This window comes from Mycetomoellerius zeteki, unplaced genomic scaffold (genome assembly GCF_001594055.1).
Source record: "Mycetomoellerius zeteki isolate Tzet28-1 unplaced genomic scaffold, Tzet1.0 scaffold68, whole genome shotgun sequence".
Taxonomy (NCBI): Eukaryota; Metazoa; Arthropoda; class Insecta; order Hymenoptera; family Formicidae; genus Mycetomoellerius; species Mycetomoellerius zeteki.
In genome coordinates, this window is record NW_017257697.1 from 566718 (window position 1) to 588232 (window position 21515).

At 35.0% G+C, this 21515-nt stretch overlaps 3 protein-coding genes across 7 annotated transcripts in view; 2 read left to right on the top strand and 1 right to left on the bottom strand.

Annotated features, from left to right (window-relative positions):
- The window catches only part of Stacl (SH3 and cysteine-rich domain-containing protein), a 50607-nt gene extending 40259 nt beyond the window's left edge, over positions 1-10348 (top strand). For all 4 annotated transcript variants that reach the window (XM_018457813.1, XM_018457809.1, XM_018457812.1 and 1 more), the window contains 4 exons: positions 4903-5076; positions 5745-5994; positions 9566-9746; positions 10183-10348. In XM_018457813.1, the coding sequence (XP_018313315.1) occupies positions 4903-5076; positions 5745-5994; positions 9566-9746; positions 10183-10329 (752 nt within the window). In that variant the 3' untranslated portion in view covers positions 10330-10348. The remainder of the gene's footprint in view (positions 1-4902; positions 5077-5744; positions 5995-9565; positions 9747-10182) is intronic.
- A 37-nt stretch (positions 10349-10385) lies between these two features.
- On the top strand, positions 10386-11766 carry LOC108728961 (uncharacterized). The gene has a single exon (XM_018457814.1). It carries the CDS (start codon positions 10405-10407, stop codon positions 11179-11181), a length of 777 nt encoding a protein of 258 aa, XP_018313316.1. The 5' UTR covers positions 10386-10404; the 3' UTR covers positions 11182-11766.
- A 3919-nt stretch (positions 11767-15685) lies between these two features.
- Idgf4 (Imaginal disc growth factor 4) lies at positions 15686-20799 on the bottom strand. 2 transcript variants are annotated; one of them, XM_018457830.1, is made up of 7 exons: positions 20710-20799; positions 20146-20275; positions 18970-19220; positions 18468-18771; positions 16995-17157; positions 16864-16902; positions 15686-16419 (listed from the first exon to the last, which is right to left on the bottom strand). In XM_018457830.1, the coding sequence occupies exons 1-7, from the start codon at positions 20728-20730 to the stop codon at positions 15957-15959; spliced, it is 1371 nt and encodes a 456-aa protein (XP_018313332.1). In that variant the 5' UTR covers positions 20731-20799; the 3' UTR covers positions 15686-15956. The 2 variants fall into 2 exon arrangements, with proteins under 2 accessions (XP_018313332.1, XP_018313331.1); XM_018457829.1 differs by lacking the exon at positions 16864-16902 and having other exon boundaries at positions 20710-20787.
- Between the last annotated feature and the right edge of the window lie 716 nt (positions 20800-21515).

The window sequence follows — 21515 nt, forward strand, 5'->3', positions numbered from 1 at the left end:
GGAGCAAAAACGAGCATATGTCTATAGGACTTTTTTTCTTAGTTTTTTACTCCTCTACACGCTCCCGAAGTTTTGCCATTTAATTTGGAAACACCCTGTATAACATGAAACGTTTTTTATATAATTTTGATAAATTATTTCTAGATGTTTAAGATATGATAGCCATTTTATCGCTAATAATTTTATATATAAAATATGTGCAAGTGTATTGATCCATCAAACGAACAAACAGTTTTATTATATTTAATTCTTCTAACAATAAACTGTGCAATTTACTGTTTTCGTTTCAAACATGCTCAGTGTTAAAGAACTTCTCGTTTCAAGAATAACGATGATAAATCAGAATTTTTGGGCTGATTTTTGTCGTCGTGGGTGTTCCTCGACGACGAGAGAAATATTTTATCGCTTATTGCCCTCTTGACTTTCATCGCGGACGGCTTATCAAGTCCCCATCCCAAATCACCCCTCATTAGCTTTCTGTCATATATAATATCTATAATAATAATAACGACTGATGATGACGGTATTAGTAACCGTAATAATTGAAACACATTAAATGTATATATACAACATAATAAGTAGATATTAATAAATAATAACGATAATAGCTATATAGTGATTAAGTTAATTACAGTGTTTATTATATGTTTGAGACTTTTTCGATCATTTAATTATTGCTTCCATTCCCTTTCTTTTCGTTTATAGCCGCAAATTTTTTACAACAGTAGACATTTGCGAAACGAAATTATAATATCATAATAAGAACATTGATACACATAAAAAACCTAAATTACGGAGGTTAACACAAGGAGCAACTAACGAGAAAAGAATATCGCCGAATATCAACTAATCCCCCCCCCCCCGAAGAACATCAGTAACAGTAGGATTTCTAGCCTGTGCTAGCTTAACGTGAATCATTAACGAGAACTTGTGCGAGTTTAACGATTCCATAACCCTAAACAATCTTGAGACTGAGAGATCAACTGAGAAATCGAATGAAGAGTGACTCAGAGACAAACTGACTTCTACCGGAAGAGATCGGAATGTCGCATGATCGCTGTGATCGTTATTAAAATTTGATTGATCAGGGCGCGGCAGCGGTGGATCCACTTCCGGCACGCGACCCTTCGGGCAGCCTCTGGTGTTAATGTCGCAGGAATCGCCGCCTTCGACATCGGCTTCGCTAAGGACACCCGAGATGGACGTGCAAGCACAACGCGGCGCCAATAAAAAACGATGACGGTGCGTCGCATCGCGTTGCATCGCGTCGCCTCGGTCGAATGACGCATTTGCGCGAGTACATCCGTGGATACAAATTCTTTTGGAAAGGATCCCGAGGACACCGCGGCGTCGCCGGTCTCGTCATTTTTCTTTCCGCTCGAGCACTATCGATTTTATTTATTCGTTTGTACGACTCGCGTTGCCCGATTTTCTTCCCACCACTCCGTACGAGAAGAACATATATTTAATGGACATTGTTGGATATCCATCGAATATCTAAATATATCCCGATAATCCCTGAATTTTTATGCTCGTTTCCATCAATATAGATTAATCTCGGTTCAATTCTCTTCATCTTTTTCTACAGAGTTATAAGAATTATATCCATTTCTCAATGTAGATTAACTTTAATCTCTTTATGTACTTTTTATCTTTTTCTAATTCTTAGAACTAGAAGAAGATAGAAAATGTGAGTTAAACTAAGATTAAGATTAATTCTACTAAGACTAATTCTAATTAGTAGAAATGAGCATTAGAAAAACATTGAGAGTATGTCGAACTGACATTAAAAATTAATCTACGTTAGTAGAAACAAGCATTAAACGTTCGTTAACTGCCATGTAAATTATTATACATGAGGGACTATTATACGAGAGAGAAGAGGATATAATGAATATTTTATGTTATATCTGTGCGCGATTCACGGCTATGTATAATAGCAGTATTATTAAATATTAAAAAGTCTAGAATGTTTCAGGATATTTAAAAATATCCAAGGGACAGTTCGATATGTCTATTAAAACATATTTAATCCGTATTGTATATTATACAATAAATAATGTCATCTATACGTTAATTAACTATCCTTGACTACATTTCGTGATGTTTGAAGAGATATTTCGCGCTTGTTGATTAATAGACGCTAATGGATGACCACAGAGACAGCGAATATCGGACAGATGCGCAAACGTGGCTGTTGATTCTCGAGTGTATCGATCCGCCTCTATACATATAATAGACCGCTATATATTATATCCAGAACGATCGAAAAGTAGGTTCCTCACGCGAATCGAACTCATCACGAATGCATGATCATTGGAAATTTACTTCCCCGAAGTAATTAGCTAGCTGCACGAAGAAGAGGCGGAAAAATACAATGGGATATTTCCAGAATATACAGAAAGAGTGTAGGATCACGCAAGATTGGCGAGAAGAGCGCAAATACACGCTTTTAAATTGAACCTGATTCGCCCATCACGAAGTGTGTTTGCCTATTTATCTATCAAGCCTCCCACCCCACTCCAACCCCCACACACACCACCACCCCCACAACACACACACACACACACACAAACACACACATCCATTCGACATTGCAATGATCATTTGCGACGATCCATCATGCTTAGGATTGTTTAACGGGAGAGCACTGTTCCAAAAGTTATCGTTCTGAATTAAAATATAAGTTGAATAAAAGTTTCAGTTTGATATACTGACTGTTTTGAAATGTAAACCATTTTGGAAATATAATATGCATAAAATGTAAATTAAGATACAGAAGAATTTGTCTGCAGGAACATTAGAATAAAGAAAGCTTATGGAATTATTATATTTCTATTCGCGGATTATTAAATTATCATTTCAAGAGATTTCAATCGATTTAATTAGGATCTTCTTCCTACTTTTCGTTCTTGTTATTTTTTTTTAACATGCTCTTTAAATTTCTTGGAGTGAAATCTCACTCCAAAAGAGTGAAAATACTATCACTATTAAAAAAGAGGTGAAAATATTTGCACTCTTGAATAAGAGTGGCAGATCTTCATCCTTTTTTTTGAAGTGAAATTCACTCGAAAGGAATGAAATCTCATTTCTTTAAAAGGAGAGAGAGTAAGATTTCTTTCCTTCGAAATGAATCTCACTCCAAAAGAGTGACAATCTGCTACTTTTATTCGAGTGCAAATATTTTTACTCTTTTTCAAGAATGGCAGTATTTTCACTCTTTTTGATTAATCTCTTAAGATTTCACTCCAAGAAATTTAGACAGTACAAATGATTTTTAAATGCGAATTTTAAAAAATTAGATTGAAGAAGAAAAATCTTGCTTTTTCATAGAAAATTTTTCAAAAATACGTTTCAATAACTGTATGTTCGTAGATATTGACTGTAACAAATATTAAATCGCAAAAGCGGATTTATTGCTTGAGTGAATAGAAAACCAATCGCAGCTTGTGATTCGTTACATATATGTATGTAAATACAATTTGCGGAAGACAATTTGCGCTTTGCTGTCGATTTAAATCGACATAACACGACCACTATCGCTTTTTACGCTGATAGCGAGGCTATTTTATCGGCTCCACTGTATATGGGGCTCTTTTATTATCGTAAACGAAATGGGATTTGTTTCGTGTTTATTTCTATCACCAATACGCGGCTTAATCGCTCGACATTTTCTCTTTCGTTTATTTCTATTTCATAGTGTACAGTGTATGGAGTTAAAAACGAAAACAATCTTAGGACAGTTGACCATGTAGCTCCGTGTTATAAAATTTTAGAAACGTGCTTTTATCGGTGGTAGTGCGATGAAAGTAAATATTTAACAATAAGCTTAGAGAGACGTTGTAACGCCTTTATGTAACGATGCTCTGAATTCATTGCGAGAGAAAAGCTCGTTTTTTTCTGCTTCAAAAGACTCGTCAGTTAAATCTTTGTATTGAGTATTGCAGTTTTTCTTGTTATAATTTATCGTTCTACAATACAACACTTGTGCCATCGAAATACGTAATTAGGAGAAGAAGATTGAAAATACATTACTTAGAATAGTAGAACTAAAGGGTTTGTTATGCAGAGAATTATTATTTTACGCGCGCACATCGAGAATATTATTTGCGAATTTTTTCCGAAAGCACATATGTAAATATTGTAAATAAAAGTCTTATTTTCCGCAATTTTGATATTTTTCATATTTTGTTGCGAGTCGTGTCCCGTTATAATTGTGCTGCCTGTAAGCTTTTTATTTCAGTATATAAATTATATTAAGTAATTAGAGTGCATTTGTAAAAAAATTGCTTGCTCTGCTTGCTCGTGCAGCCGATATTTCCATATTCGACGCTGACGATCGATTATCTCTTTCAAGATAGATACCTTCACGAATTTTATTTGTAAAAAACGAATTTTATTTGTAAAAATAGAATTATCTATCGTTCAACTAATTATAGAAATTTCATCGATTATTCATTACTTCTTTCCGTAATTTTTTATCAGTAGTCATTAAAGAGTCACGATTGAAAGTTCTAAAATAAATTTTATTGAAAGACAAAAAACTGAATAAATATTCAAATTGAAATTGAATATTCAGATTTGGAATTTAACATTACTAAATCAATTTGAAGATTATTTTTATGTTAGGCTACTTATCTTTAATATAAAATGTAATTATTAAATTTGTTAAAAAGAAATATATCTTTAATTTTTCGTCAATTCATCTTGAAAACAATCTATAAAACAAATTCAAATTTTTCATTAGAAGAAGACATACATCGGAACGGCTTAGATTTTCATAATTTCAGAGATTTCTTTTATCAGTCGCGATTTATTATGTCTAATTTTCGATGTCAGCGTGGAAAATGCAACTTTTACTGTGGCTAACACGTTTCTAACCGATAATTATGAAAAACCAAGCACCGCATAGTCCGCAACGTAGACGTGAGAGACTGAATCTGCGGATGAAGAGCCTCAGTCTGGACTCTCCGGAAGGCACTGCGCACGTGCGTCGTCCACGGGATTATTATGCCGCGGGTACAAGAGAAACCACACCGCCCCGACATTCTGACAGCGGCAGTATCAACAGGCTGTGTAAGTAACCGCAAACGTAATATCGCGATGTGTAATATTAAACTGGTGCATGTAAAATAGCTGATTTTACAAGAGATCTTCCGATAAAACTGTTTAAAAGATCGTTTAGTTAAACTTGAATGTCTTAAGAATTTAGTTACGGAAAAATATTTGAGTTACGAAAGAGTTAATCAATTTTTTTCGTTCTCAATTATCGCGTGTAAGTGTTTTTGTAAATTTATATTTTAATTCTCGGATTTAAATTTTAAAAGAAGAATTTAAATTTTTCACGAAACAATATTAATAAAATGCAAAATACTAAAACATTTACATATTATTTTATAACTTGCAAATCGGTAAACGTAACCTTATAGTAATATAAATAGTAATTCGTAATATATAAATCTGATACATGTAGAGAGAAAAGATATCAAAAACAAAATAAATTTTAATGAATTTAAGATATATATAAGTTTTTATATGCAAACAATTTTCCTTTTATAAAAATCGCGTTTTATCTAGATAAACTCTGCAATTGCTTGCTTCAAAAGAAACTGATATAGAATGTATTTAAGAACTTAATTCGATTTTACATGAAAGCGCGAAATTGTCATTTTACATGTGGCAGTCTAATTAGTCTTCGAACAATAATAACGAGCCGCAGGTTCGCGTGCAAATGTTATTTCCAGCGCCATGCAGCCCAGGTCAGAGTCACGGAATGCACAAACATGTACGAAACGCCATTCGGATGTCCAGTATGGAGCTACCGGACGATAATGAGAAGTCATACTCATCGGCGAGCACATCGCCGTGCCCGTCACCACACACCAACAATCAAAACCATTTGAATCCACCCGGCAAGCGTGTTCTGCCACCGAATAATCTCTACGTTGTTCTATACAACTTCGAGGCACGACATCCAGACGAGCTAGATCTTAAGTAAGAACTTGTCTCGTGTAGCATGGAAAAAAACTAGCGTTTCCTCATCATCCCTTTTTATAAGCCCTCACATTAACAATCTAACAGTTATAAACATGAACACTTTTATCTCAAAAAGATGCATAAAGTATACTTGAAATAAGAATCGTTTTTTTGTATATTTATATATAATATTTTATACATTTTTTTGTATCTTTTTATATTTTATTATATATTTTTACATATTTTTTTACGTTAAATTTTTCTATTTTTTTTCTTTATATACAATATATATATACTCAAATATTATATATAATTAATATTAGATTTATTCAAATCATTTGAAATATTTAGTTTATTTTACAAGTAATTTGTGCAATTATAATTTAAAAAAATATAATTTAAGAGTAATTATAACAATGTAGATACCTTAAACACTTTCGCACGCAAATATTCGTAATTCCATTATTAAAATTCTTGCATGCAACAACGAAAGATATTGCGAATGACGCGACATTGATAACGTAAATAATAAATTAATTGACTTACCAATCGATGCACTGCCGGCTGCTTTTTCACTCCTTATCTTCTCTGCTACTCCGCTATTCCTTTTCTAGTTATCCTTTTAGTCTAAAAATAGTTTCATAAAATTAATAATTAGTATATACTGATTTATCATTAAAGATTATTCATTAAGCGGTATTCATAGTCGATTCTTATATTGAAGACCGTCTTAAATACAGTCTTAAGATGTCAATCTTGAAATAAGAACGGACTATGAATACCAGCCATTGTTTGAAATGGCACTGATGATTCATTCGCGCACTTTCACGATTCATTTATTTGTTCGCTGCATTTTAATGTATGTATATTTAATGTACATTTTAATGTACTAGCGAGATTAATAAATAATACGATTACGCAATCTCGATTAGATCACTATAATCATCAGTTATCTTCTACAGCGTTCCAAATCACAAAAATAATCCATATTACCGACGCGATATTCTTTATCCAGCGGTAGGATTTCATTCGACGAAATTGCCATGTGATACAGGGTGATCCGAAATTCCCGCATTCGGAGTACAGGACATGATACTTTATGCTAAAAGAAACAACTTTTTCCTTTTGCAAAATTGCGTCTGACAAGTAGTTTTTGCAGTTACACGAGTAAACGTAAAAATTATTTATCGAATGTAATTTTACTACGGGAAAAATTTGTTCGTTTTAGCACAAAAAACAACTTTTTCCTTTAACAAAATGTCCAATTAAGTAGTTTTTGCAGGTTGAAGTTAACAAATAAGCGCAAAAATTATTTATCGGACGCAATCAAGGACGCAATTTTGTTGAAGGAAAAAGTTATTTATTGTAGCATAAAGTATCATGTCCTGTACTCCGAACGCTGGAATTTCGAATCACCCTGTATATGACGCGATATAATTTTATTCAATAACTTCGATGGTCGCGCGGAGTTCACTTGATGAATCTGTCCCTCTAAATACAGCTAACTATGTTCAACGGCGGATTTTTCGTCAGACGGGGTAGATCTCGCATCTAATTAGATACTCACCACTACGAGAATCTCGTAAATCAACTTATGTATACATTTGCGAGCCCAAAGTACGTCACTGTCAACGGAAAATTCAAACGTCAAGCAAATATTAACGGGCACGCTACTCACCGACCGTTATCCTATAATTTCGAAATCGAAATTACCTCTGTCGGTAGATTCTGCTTTTCTCCTCCATATTTCCTTTTCCTCTAGATACGCTTACAAATCCGAACAGATTGAAAGCGGACGGATAGATGGACTACCGGCATCAGACACATACGCGTACGTTCAACATCACGCACAACTCACAATTCGAAACCATCATCCGTCACTCAATCCGACAATTCCGACAAGGCCGACACTCGCAAGACCCGTTCTCGTGCGAATAAACTGCGAGAAAACGCGAAGAAACGCCGATTGAATCCGGAGTATCTGGACGATTGACAGCGGGCAACGTAACTCCATACTGCCAAATCATCTTACCCCCACTCCCGCCGGCCCCGAGTGGGCAAACAGGGCGACGCGCGGGCCAGTGAATATTTCTCAAGATTTTCCAGGAAAGCGATATTTTCATAGTTCACCGATAACGATACAGCGATTGTTTACGATTTCCGTAACGAAGCAGTTGTGTTTCAATTGTTCCGAATATTATATGCCACTGCGCCGCGCCGCGCCGATACGAGGCTAGTCAGCTTGAAATAGGGAACGTGACTTGCATACGCAGCTAACTTCATAGCGACGCTATCTTCCCGCGCGATTTGGGGCGCGAAGTTTCAATTTTATATTTATGCAACAGCAATGGAACGAAGTGGCAAGGAATAATAATATCGACGTCATAATGACATTAAATAAAATCGAATATGTAATTACCTTTATATGTATAAGCGGCTCATCTTGCGTATTAAATAGGCTAACATAGACGATTCATTGATATTTGAAACAGATGACAGAGTGTTCAGTAAAGACCGTAATAATGCTTAAGGACAGATTTCCGATCATTTTGAAACGAAAATCTAATACCAAAATGTCAAGGGAGTATAATAGTTTTTTAATTATAACCACTTGAAGTTAGTTTTTTAATTATAATCACTTGAAGTTAGTTTTTCAATTATAAGCACTTAAATTTACTTTTTAATAAAAGATGATCCAGGGTTCTCGAAGGAGAAAATATAATTTTCTTATGTGTGTGTGCATTAAATGTAGGTATTTTATAAAATAAAATTTTTAGGACATAATTTTTATTGATAATTCTTATTAATATATATAATGTTATAGATATTACATTTTAATTAAATGATCAGAAGTTTTACGATCTCAAAAAAAATACATATATTCTTAGAAGAGTACAGCTGTTATATTTTTGCTATTAAGTATAGCATTTTTATAAAATATTTTATATTTTTAATGTCAAAACATGAAGATAGTATATTATTTGTGTAATACCGATATGGAGAAATAAAAATCAGATTGACGTCGATTAGACATCAATTAGATATCACTTAGATGTCACTTAGACGTCTATCAACGTTTAATTGACGTCGCATCGATCCGGTTTTTTATTTCTCCCTAGGACATGTAGCGTGGTAATCTGTCTTATGAATGACTGCAACGCCAAGTTTTTTTCTCGATTTAAATTGAATTTTTTATTTACTCCCATCATGTGACGTAATTTTAACTAGCACCATCAGATTTTTCATTTCAAAAACTATAAGAATAATGATATCTGTTTTACTTTTTCCGAACATAACAAAAGCAGACCTTTCAATTTGTAACACCCTTTTCTGCGAATGCCTTAAAGATTAAAATTAAAGATTAAAATACCAGAAAAATGCGATCTGCGTTACATTTTGCTTTCGTAATAAATATATATCATGATTTATTACGCAAGAATAATTATTTCGTTTATATTACTCTCTTTTCTCATGCTCGTATATCGCAAATTACAACTAATTTAATACACGCTCTAATTAATGTTCGATACCATTCGTGCGTTTAATTGCGTGGAGTGTTGGTTTATGTACGCGCGCTTTGTAATTACAGGGCCGGTTACAAAATCACGGTGATCGACAAATCTGAGAAAGACTGGTGGAAAGGCAAATGTCTTGGTGGCCGTATTGGTTATTTTCCAAGTGCGTACGTTATGCGGGTGGAATCTGGTCAAAGGACTCTTCAGGTCACACGCAACTTGCAGCTGGCTGATCAAACTCTGCTACGAGATCAGGTATTTATGTGAGTTATATGATATTAAAAATATGGTTTGAAACGATCCGTGAAGTATTTTGAAAAGAAAAATAACCGACATCAGATTTTCAACTCACGTTGCCTTAGTTTTACTCGTGTCAATGTTTATTAAATTTTTACATCTAAAAGAATTTTTATAGGGTAGAGCAGAGCCTTTTTGTTCATTTCTTGCGACAATGTTTACCTTTCTGAACAGCACATATTGAACATTTAAAGTCATGCTTGTACTCTCAAGAAGCAATCATGATTGTATAAAGTAATTGTAATCACGATACTGCAAAGAGATACTGTTTACCGCCGTATTACTTTAAGTTTGAAACTGACGGAATAGCCCCGCCCTATCCTACTTCGAGAGAGCGAACGCAAAAGTTCAATCTTTTCGTTTCGTTACACAATGTATATATGTATATATGTAGATCGTGATCCAAGTGGGCGAAGAGATGGACGGGGTGGCGATGGTAAGATGCGCAGCGGACGTGCGTTCCGCCGATCATACGGGCAAGGAGGGCGATGTTCTCTACAAGGAAATTCTCTGCCCTCTCAAATATCTGCAGGAGGTGTGACGACAGCCTTATCATCATCAAGTCGTACGCGGCGGTAGCGTCATTGTGAGCAACGAACGTCGACGTTGCACCGATATGCGTGATCGTTTCTCGATGCGTCGTCACGTCGCCGAAAAGTATTACGATTGCTTGCAATGCGCCGAACAGTGTCGTCACGTGGACAACAGCAACCCCAGCGGCAGCGGGAACAACAATAATAATTACAGTAACAACAATAACGGCAAAAACGACGGCGAGGCCGTCGCCGTCAGTCATCGGATTCGCGGTAATTATCATCTACCGGCCTCGAGTGCGGAGTTGTATCTCGACGAGGAGGCACCGATGTCTCCCGACGAACTCAGGAGAATTCGGAGCACGAGAGGCAGTCTGAGCAAATCCTTGATGAGGCATCAGTCCGCGCACCTGACGCCAGTCAAGAAAAGATCCTCCCTGGCACGACCGGTTCGCGTTCACGACTCCTTCGTGCAGCCGAGACGACCGATGGCCGAGGAGGACGGTTATCAGGAGCCGCAACGCGATCAGCAGACGTGCAAGAACCCGTGGTGGTGGGAGCACCGGGATCAGCAGGAGCCTAACACGTCGAGCTACACCTATCATCGCGACACCGAGGACGGTAACGCCGGTTGGCCTATTCGCCTGCGGCTCGAGCAGATGCTAGAACTGACGTTGCCGCAGACCAAGCGTAAGAAGAAGAAGAAGAAAAAAACGGCGTCGGCGACGATGATGCTGATGAAACAGCAGCAGCGCGGCAGGCACGGCTTCAAGGATACTGAGAAGCTCCTCAAGGTACTCAGCATCAACAATGTGGACCAAGATAATAGGTACAACGTCAAACGATGTTCCGTCATGTAGAGATTAGCGTAAATAAGAGAAAGAGAAAAAAAAATGAAAAGAAACAAAAAAAACAGCGTGTAACAAACTTCTTAAGGAAACACCGTAGGACTCTGATACGCTCGTATCTGGAATCCTGCTTTCGGGCGTTACTCGCGGCCGGGTAGAGCCGCAAAGATCGAAGCTTCGAGTCTGTTTTGATATACTTAATAATTTTCGGTAAGTTTTATTTTATTTAAATTCTTTGTTTCAGTTATAGAATGTGAGGAAGGACAAACGGGAAGTCGCGGCGCGACGAAAAAATCTCCCGTGTGCATTTATCTTCGTCTTTTATTTATCTATTAGATTTCAGTTTTGCTTATATATGAAAATTGTCTGTCAGTTTTATTCGTATTGTTTACATTAACGGACGCTTTCAGCACAATGTTTATTTTGTAACTGTTGAAACTGTTGTTTTCGTGGTGCTAATTGGATTGTACTTTCAGAGAAATAGCCCTATCTCGGCGAAGAAACCTTCAACTCCAACAGTTGCAAATTAAATGTTCTGCTAAAAGCGATTAATTTGTATATTTTGGGTAGTAAGTCATTTTTGTAGTAACTGTGTTAAATATCGCTAATTGAAAGGAATTGCAAGTATTCATTTTTGTTTCCCTATTTTTCTAATAATTAATTCTTTTAATAATTTCAATAATTTTTCTAACAATTTTTCTAATAATCTATTTATTTTAATCGTCCCATATTTTTAATCTTCAGTTTTAATTTCTTTCATTGTACCGTTAAGGATGGGTATTAATAACGAGAATTGTTACCATTACGCAAGGATTTTTCCGAAGCGTCATTTTTCGCGATAACCATCGCGGCTTCGATAACGCGCAAAGCACTTCTAGAGACAGAAATTGTTTCCGTTTCGTTCTTCCTAGCTATTTTCTCAGTTTGAAGATAGAGATTATTTCCTCTTAGCTGCGTATCTGATCCGCCGCGTATCTACTCCGGCATCTCGAGATCCAATATCCCTTTATTGCTTTGATCGGGCATTTTTACTTTTATAGGACGAAGTGGTCAGTGTCGCGACTCAAAAAAGAAAAAGCTTCGTAACAAGCGACTTATTCACTATTACCGCGTTGCAGGGTGAAAAATATCGCTTCGTCGCTTGGTTGCAAAAGTCGAGATCCACTTTATCTCCGTGTAATCGGAGCTAATTAATCGTTCGTACCCGCATTCGCGCAAAAGCGAACCAAGGATTAGCGAGGAAGCGAGAAAAGAGAGAAAGTAAAACCAATTTCATTCCACTAAACTGCCTGGGATCATCGCGGACGCTTAATCGCGAGCTCCTCCCAAGTTTCGCGCGACAACATCACTCCGAATAATTTTTTATATCAAGAAATAACACCGACGGTATATCGTGTTGGGCGTGGAAATTATTCACGCGCATCGGTTTTGCGAATCGCTCGTTTGCGATTGGAGGAACGAGTGGATGAAGGAAGTATATCGCATTTACGATATAGAGGAAGCAGTAGCTTTTAGAAAATAAAATCGTGGAGTTTATACTGCTGTTTCCAATTACGTACATTTTAATTTTAAAAAATATATAAAATACAAAGCTAAAATATAAAACATTTTAATTTGTTTTTTTAAGCTGACGTTTGTAATTATAATTAACTCTTGATAACGAGCCGTTTGCTTGTCTTTTGATTTTAATTCATATTATCGCGTTATTAAATTAACGACGAACATGAAGTAACTGGCAAATAACAGTTTATATTTGAGAATAAATAAGAGATATTGTGATATACCTCCTACGTTCGCTTAGCTCTTCGAGTTGTCTCGTTAACAGCGATAGTCCAGAGAAGAGCAGCAAGTACCTACAAACAATGAATGTACACGCGTAATCCAAGTGCCATATTGCGTCGCGACAGCAAATTAAAGCCTATAAAATCTAAGCATTTGAATGAACGTTCCAGTATTAAGTATATAAAACAAACAAGATGTGTGATTTAACGTAATTCGTGACGCGATGATTCGAGATACGCACTTTCCCTCGCCGTGTCGTAGGCAACCCACAAGCATATAAATAAATAGACAAAGCGAACCCTTCCTCTGTCCGCGAACGAACGTCACGATCAGGGAGAAGAGTCGGTTCGCGTGAGCTTACTGCGCGTTAAAATCGTACGAGCGATAAAAGTAAGTACGGTACTAATCTCGATCGGATCTTACAAAGAACTTTGCTCATTTTTATGTGGATTCTTTGTATCCTAATAACGAAGCTCGACTAAAATGAAGTATTATGTTAGAGGATCAAAATATTCCATAGACGTTCTTTTCATGTCGTTCCGAGATATATTGAAACATTGGACACATTTGTACATTTCAACTTAAAATATAAAGTTCGTTTATTTTTTTATAACTGTGTCGTAATATTTTTATGAATAAAATAACGAATAATGAATCAAATGATATATAAATGAAACATATAGAATACGGTGGTAATTTCGAACATGGTACAATCCTGAATGAGATAAGATTTGAATCCAATTCTTGAAGTTCAAGTTTGATTTTTTCCTGTTTCGTACCTCCTTCAGTAATGATCAAGGTTACCAACTTGAACCTCCAAAGTTTGATTCGAATTTTATTTCGTTTTGAATTGTACTATATTCAGAATTGTCTTACCGTCTTACTCTAGTTATTTTTTTAAAAAAGCAACTTTTATTTATATTTATTGGTTGTCTTAGGTGATTTGCTGATTCTGTCATTATTTCAACGGATATCCTGTAATCTATTCATTACTTTATCCATCAGTATACGATTCATTACTTATACAGATGAGGAGTTAAAAATAAGCAAGGTTCTTTGTAATCGTCAAAGTAGCAAACTGCTTTCAACATTTGCGTTTTAATTAATTTCTGTGGTTAAGTTAATTTGCATTTTTTATTCGTGAGTGACCACGAAGAAACGATTCTGCATCGAATCCTGCACCATTCTTTACAAAAGTCCAACTTAATACTGAAAATTACTTATTTTGATTATTAAAAGCACTGTTGTTAAGAACAACAGTGCTTTTAATAATCAAGTAATTAATTCATACTTTCAGTATTAAATTTTTCTAAGGAATGTTTAAGGTGGCATTTAAAGAGCATTTACGAGGACTCCATCGGTTTTAACACGCGTGGACTCGCGAATCGAGATGAAATAATCGTAGTCCTAGAAATATTAAGCGGGATTAGACAAGTATCGTTTCATTATATCCGTTATAATATATTCTCACGAGTGTCCTTCCTTCGTTAACGTAACTCTATCGCATTATCTATAGCATAGAGAGACAAAAAATTATTGACAAAGCTACCACTCCCAATATTTTGTAAAAAGAGAAATACTAGTTTTTTTTTATTGCCGGTATTCGTAGTCGATTCTTATATTTAAAATCGTCTTAAGTGCAATCTTAAAATATCACGAAATGTATTAATAATCACAGAACTGTATTAATATCTTAAAACTATTCAAGATGCTAATACAGTTAACTATATAAGACTTAAGATATAGTCTTGAAATAGGAATCAACTATGAATACCGGCCTATGCTACGCGATATGATCCACCACACAGCGTTCAGCACGATCAAGACACGCGATCAGTAGATTGCGTCGAATAAATCACGATAGAATAATCAGATTTACCAACGATTCACTATGTGTGCGTATCTTTTATAATTTTATTTTGAATTCACTGTCGAGATAGAAGAAGAGGTTTGACTCGAACCGGCGTGAGAATGGCTGCGGATTATTAACTGTATCTGGTTTGACGTAATCTTCGATGTTGGATATGTTAACGAGTCTATAGTCCGTTTACAGGAGAACCTTTGTTATACACCCGTGCAAATATATCGTTTGACCGGAAAAATAGACTGCACGAAAAAATATATTATCTATAAAAAAATATATATATATATCATATATGTGAATGTCTCTATCTATGTGCAACTCCTAGTTTTTCCATTTTTCTATCCTTTGTCCTTTTCAGAATCAACGCTTTCTTATTTATCAGCGAATATAAAACAAAGAAACCGACGGTTTATTCCGTAAAATTGCATAACTTCCATTCTCGAAATTAGATGATAATATACAAATTTTTTAGTTTAATTTTACAGGAAATGATTTTAACGTGCAAATAATTAACTGTGTGCAAATTGAATTCTTACATTGAGAGAAAAATGTACTAAATTTTAATAAATATTTGTTTAATTAATACTAACTGAATATTTATTAAATGTAAACATATATTTATTGGTACGAAAACCATTAATTTGATTTAACTATCATTTCTTTTTATTTAGTAAATATTTATTTATCAGTAAGTAAATGTTAAGTTTAATCAAATATTTGTTAAAACATAGTACATTTTTTCTCTGTACATAAGACAATGTTAGGTAATTGTTTATAAACAGAACTCTTATAAGACGATTTTAGTGCACTTATTTTTTTACAGGATGAGCTTATCTCTCGAAAATAATAGGAAGGATTAAGATCAAACTATTTGAATAATAAAGCAGCGATATTTTTTTATTATCCTCACGTACAATACATTCGAAGTGCCAGCATCACGATTCTCATTGAAATTCTCCCGTTAAAAATTTTCTCGTTAAAAGTCTTGATAGCTCGCGCTCGTCGGACAATACATATAAATATCCATCGTACGCAAATCGTGGCCAGCATCAGAAATATTTTTTCCAAACTTCCTTCGGTCGGATATTGATATAGATTCGAATTTCGATTCCGATTACTGTCCAGATCGAATCTTCACTCTTTACAGCTTATATTTAGCTCCCCTAATGATAGGATACTTGTCGCCGGTGCAAACACCCCGGAAATCGTCCAAGGACAGATCTACGATCGCTACACCGCCGAGACCTTTAGCCTTCACGAATGCAGCTTTATTACCGGCGGTGTCTGGATCCTCGTAACCTGCCCAGAGTCCCTCAGTTCCAGTTTCACCGTTGTAAGACTCATGAGCGTAGTTGCCGTACTTCTTGGATGGGTCGCCGACTCGTCTCAAACGTCCCGCCGCGTGCTCGGTCAGCTTGGAGCACATCTCGGCGTAGGACAGCAGCCCTGGTTCGTTGGTGTTGGGCCCAGGAGCACCTGGACCGTCGGACACGATGGGCGGCACGCCGGAAATCTGACTGTCTTCCGTCAACTTCCACGTGCGAGCGTACGTAGGAATACCGATGACGATCTTGCTACTGGGAGTCCCATGCTCCAACCAGTACCTGCAGAGGAATTTCTCTTGTTATTTCGATGCTATTCTTATCGAGCTGTAAAAGCGGTGCGTTGTGCAAAATATCTCCGCTTTTAGCGAACAAGTTAGACAGGCGCTCAGTATAAAAAGGAACATTTACATAAATATAGACATAATCTTTTAGCTTCTGAGATGTTAAGATTGTTGATGAATATTTATGAATATTAATGTACAGATAGATATTATAAACAGTAATTGACTTGATAAAAAATAAATTATGCATCATATAATTTATTTCCAAAAATTATGAATTAAGCATAAGAGAAAACAGAATTGAATATGATAATTTAATGTAGAAAAATTAAGGGAAATAAAAAATGGGAAATTGCATGTAAATTTACTAGGCGGGTATATACTGTATTTTATATGTATATTAAAATTAATAAATGCATTACGGGAAGAAAGGTATGTTTACCTTGCTGCAGAGTCAATATTGTCTCCCTCGTCTCCGTAACTGCCATAAATTGATTGCGTTATGTTAAACTATATTTCGCGACGATACGGGAAAATAATGGAGACGCGTTGTGGAAAAGGAGCGAGACTTACCTTGTCGCAACATCGATATTGTCTTCCGCTACACGGCCGTAACTGGCATAAATTGGTGCCGTAAAGTCAGCTTCCTTTGGGTTACGTTCTGGTGTTTTTTGATCGAAAGCGAAAAGATGTACGGCTTCGATGTTGGGCGCCAATAATCTAGCGTCGTAGTAAACTATCAAAGAAAAACGTGTAACCATGTTTAAAACGTATAATTTACTTACTGTTATAGATGCCCTATACGGAAATCCAATATACAGGGTGTTTCCAAATTAAATGGCAAAACTTCGGGAGCGTGTAGAGGAGTAAAAAACTAAGAAAAAAAGTCCTATAGACATATGCTCCTTTTTGCTTTGTTTCGCAGGAAATCACGAAAAAAGAAAAAAATATATTTAATTTATTATTTTAATTATTTTATTTATAAACTTTTTAATGAAGATTTTGTTCGAAATGTGCACCTCTTGCAGCAATACAAGCATTGCATCTGTCAAACACGGCTCTTGTAGCAGCCAGGCACTGTTCTTGCGATATTCTGTTCGCTGCAGCTACGATACGATTTCTCAAATGTTGCTCTGATTGAATAGGCGAAGAATAAACTTCTTGCTTCAGAGTACCCCATGCATAGAAATCTAATGGCGTTAAGTCGGGCGAACGAGTTGCCCAATGTACTGCTCCTCCACGTCCAATCCATCGTTGTGGGAATTTTCTATCTAACCAGGTTCTAGCGACTCTGCTGTAATGAGCAGGGCATCCATCTAATTGAAACCACATTTCAGTACGTTGTTGTAATGGGATGTTTTCTAAATAGTCAGAAAATTCATTCTCCAAGAAATTTAGAAAACGGTCCCCATTTAATCTTGCAGGTAAAAAAAACATTTTTTTTCGATTTCTCTGAAACGGAGCAAAAACGAGCATATGTCTATAGGACTTTTTTTCTTAGTTTTTTACTCCTCTACACGCTCCCGAAGTTTTGCGATTTAATTTGGAAACACCCTGTATAGGTACTGGCCAATTTAATACTAAAAGACAGTAATTAATTATTTATTTTAAGTATTATTGTTCCAGTGCTTTTTGCTCCAAATAAGTAATTACTGTTTTTCACATGGAAAAAGTGATTTAGAAAAAATTTAGATAGATACAGATCTTAAAATAATTATGTTGGACCATCAAAATAATTATATAGCAAATTCAAACATGATGAGCAATGCTGCAAAAAGTTTTAGCAACTAATTTGAGCGTCCTAAATTATATTTTGATAATCTAACAAAATTATTTTCAGATTTATAGCTAAATTCTTAGATGTTTCAGCAAAATCGTTCTTTCCGAGCTGTAATAAATTGACTAGTATTAGATTTCTGTAAGGAACTGCTTACTATAGTAATCAGAATTACAAATAATAATTATTAATATGTAATGTTATATTATTAATATATAATATTATATTAGTAATTTTATTATTAATTATTGTCCACATGGGATACTAACCGGTAGAGTTAACGTGAGGCAATACCGTGAGAGTCAGAGCTTTGAATCTCGGTCTGAGTTGCGCCTTGAGGTCACGGACCAAGATTGTGAAACCATCGCGATGCTCTTGCTCCTTGTCATCCTCGAATTTACCGTAGCCGAGTTTTTTCTTGAAACCATGCCAGAGGGACCCGATAGTGCTGCGCTGTTTCTTGGGTCTGACCGATGGGAACTGCCATGCCAGGTCAATTCCGTCGAAGTCGTAGTCGTTTAGCAACCGGTTTACGGAGTTGATAAACTTCGTTCTGCCTTCCGAAGTCTCGGTCTATCGATTTCAAAAATTTCATTTTGTTTAATTCTTTATATTGCTTTTTTGCTAATTACTGCGATTTTATTTCATTTCTGAACGTATCCTTCGATTACTTTAAATTAGATATGAAAAGTTTCACTTTAATGATCTTTCATTGAATATTAAAAATTATCACTCAAAACAACAAAATCATAACATCAATATCGCACTCACCAACACGAGATATTTGTGTTCCTCATCGTAAGGATCGGAATTTCCCCCAACGCTCAGATAAACTTTCAGATCGGGAAACGATCGCTTCAACTGCGTGGCGAGTCTGTAATAGGAATAACCCGATCCGGTATCTAAATTCGGCGAACCGGGAACAATCTCGAAGTTGGAATTGATATGAGCATATCCGTACACAAGGTGAGTACAAAGAGACAAGGCGGATTTGACGTCCTCAAGTTGAAACTTTGCTGGACCTTCAAAAATAAAAAAGCTTTGTGAACGTAAAACGTATTTCTTGATAACGAGAAATAATTGTTTTAACTGAAAAACCTTTGTGCACATAAAGCGTATATCTTGTAGATAAATAATTGTTTCAATTTAAAAAAATTGAAGGCTAAAAACATAAAAAATCTAATTCTCACATTTATAATTTGTGATATTAGCTTCTAGTTATGAATTACCACGTGGAATATCTGTTAGATTTACAATGCTCTTTGCGGTGTGTTTGACTTTAACATCTAGCTCAGCATAAACACAAAGTACCGATATAAACTCTCTAATAAATACAAGCCAGAGAAGTTTCAATGTAGAACTTACATTACTAATAGCTACAAATATCTTAAGATATATAGGAAATATTATATAATAAATTCAGTGAAGAGAAAATGTTAACATGTTTATTTCATAACTATTTTAATTTTTAAATGTTAGATATAAAATAACATAATTTAGTGATGATATTTTATATTAAGTACAATATTAATTGAACTTGAATTTACAAAATTTATATTTAACGTTTGCTATTGCTACTTAAAATCCGAAAAAAGATAAAAAATTATCTTTCCATAAACGACTTATACTTTTGTGATTTGGTAACAAAAAATTATTTTTAATTATATTATCTAAAAAAAATATAACATATATGTTTTAATTTTTATTATTGTTGCATAATAAAATTAGCAAACGTTACATCAAATATCTTATTCTTTAGATTCTTATTTCTTATTTCAAATTCCTTAAAGAGATTATATATATCCTTGATAGCTTTTAATTCTCAAGAAGCAATTCTCAAGAAAATTGTTTTCTTTAGGTAATCTACAAGATTATGAATATTTCAACACAGGCTTTATGCGTCTCAAGAGTATGAGTAATGAATATATCCAGCACAAACGACCTCACCTTGCCTCTCGTAAGCGGTACTATTCCAAAAGCAGACTACTTTGTTGTGCTCATTAGGATCTGCGCTGAACACTGCCTTGATGCACAGCACCACAAAAACGGCCGAGAGTAACGTCTTCATCTTCGCTGTCTGAAATTATAACGAGTCCATAATTAATCCAATCCATCGAACAAGTATTAAATGTATGTCACTTTGCATTAGCTCAATTATTAATAGACTAATGCGATAATACTTTACTCATGCAATTTATCTGAACGAAAATACTTTATCCAAAATATTATATTATCACAATTACAGTTCAACAAAGAGATATATAGAAAGTCAAATGATCTTTGAGAATAAATACAATTAACATATCGAAAAATTTCTTGTTCTGTTTTATATATTTAATTCTTTAAGAATTTTATTTCTTCAAGCGATATTTTGTTACTCTTTCTAATTTTCAACGTAATAATTATTTAGTTGTAATAACGCTCTATGCTTTTATTTAATATTAAATAATTTTTTTAATGTCCTTTATATTGATAATTGATTATTTCCAATACTTTCAATACGTATCTTACCTTCAGTAACGAAAGCAGCATACTGGCGCTCGCTTGCTCTTCGTCAGGGACTTTGAAACCTCGATCCGATCTTCGGTTCGCGTAGTGGGGCCTAAGAGATATTACGTCAGTCCCGTGATCGTTCGTAAGCAAGTTTCGTCGTTGTACTAATACATATATGTATATACAAGATGATCCACATGCAACTGTTTCCATGGAAAACCGTTGGAAATAGCGACATCCACATCCTTATTTTACTTTCAAATTATTTTTAGAATTTCAATACAATTAATAAAACTCTGATTTTCCTCTGAAACAATTTAGAGTTTCTAATCAAGGATATATTTCAATAATTCTAGCGATTAATAGTCAATATTAACGAAAAAGCAAAAAGTGAAAAAGATATTATTTCTTCTTTAGTTCTCAGATAAAAATTTACCAAACTCTCATAAATTGCAAATATTTTCGAAAGTCTGACTTTTGCGTGGATCACCTTGTATATAATATATGAGTGTGTGTGTGTGGGGGGGGGGGGGGGGGAGGTGTGTGGATGTGTATACTGTAAATCTTTGGCGATGAAGTATATGTTGCGAGAATTTACCGGATGAATAATCCAAACTCACGCACATAAAGCCTCCAAGGTCGAAGGTTGCGAAAAATGTCGCTAAGAGAGACAAGTCGACGAGCAAACAAAAGAAGCTATCAATTATATTATTGATAATTATTGCGTATTTCTCATGAATCAAACGATAACCAGGAAATTAGTTCAGGATTTATCAACGTAGCTGTTTTACGAACGTGATATTTGGTGCTCCATTTCTTTTCTC

Bases quoted from the DNA above. Each gene is read 5' to 3' on its own strand.
- LOC108728961 (XM_018457814.1), top strand. From the start codon at position 10,405: ATGCGTGATCGTTTCTCGATGCGTCGTCACGTCGCCGAAAAGTATTAC.
- Idgf4 (XM_018457830.1), bottom strand. From the start codon at position 20,730: ATGCTGCTTTCGTTACTGAAG. The intron at 19,221-20,145 runs GTGAGGTCGTTT...TTATTTTTGAAG, and splicing joins TACCGCTTACGAGAGGCAAG to GTCCAGCAAAGTTTCAACTT. The intron at 18,772-18,969 runs GTGAGTGCGATA...TGAAATCGATAG, and splicing joins AACACAAATATCTCGTGTTG to ACCGAGACTTCGGAAGGCAG.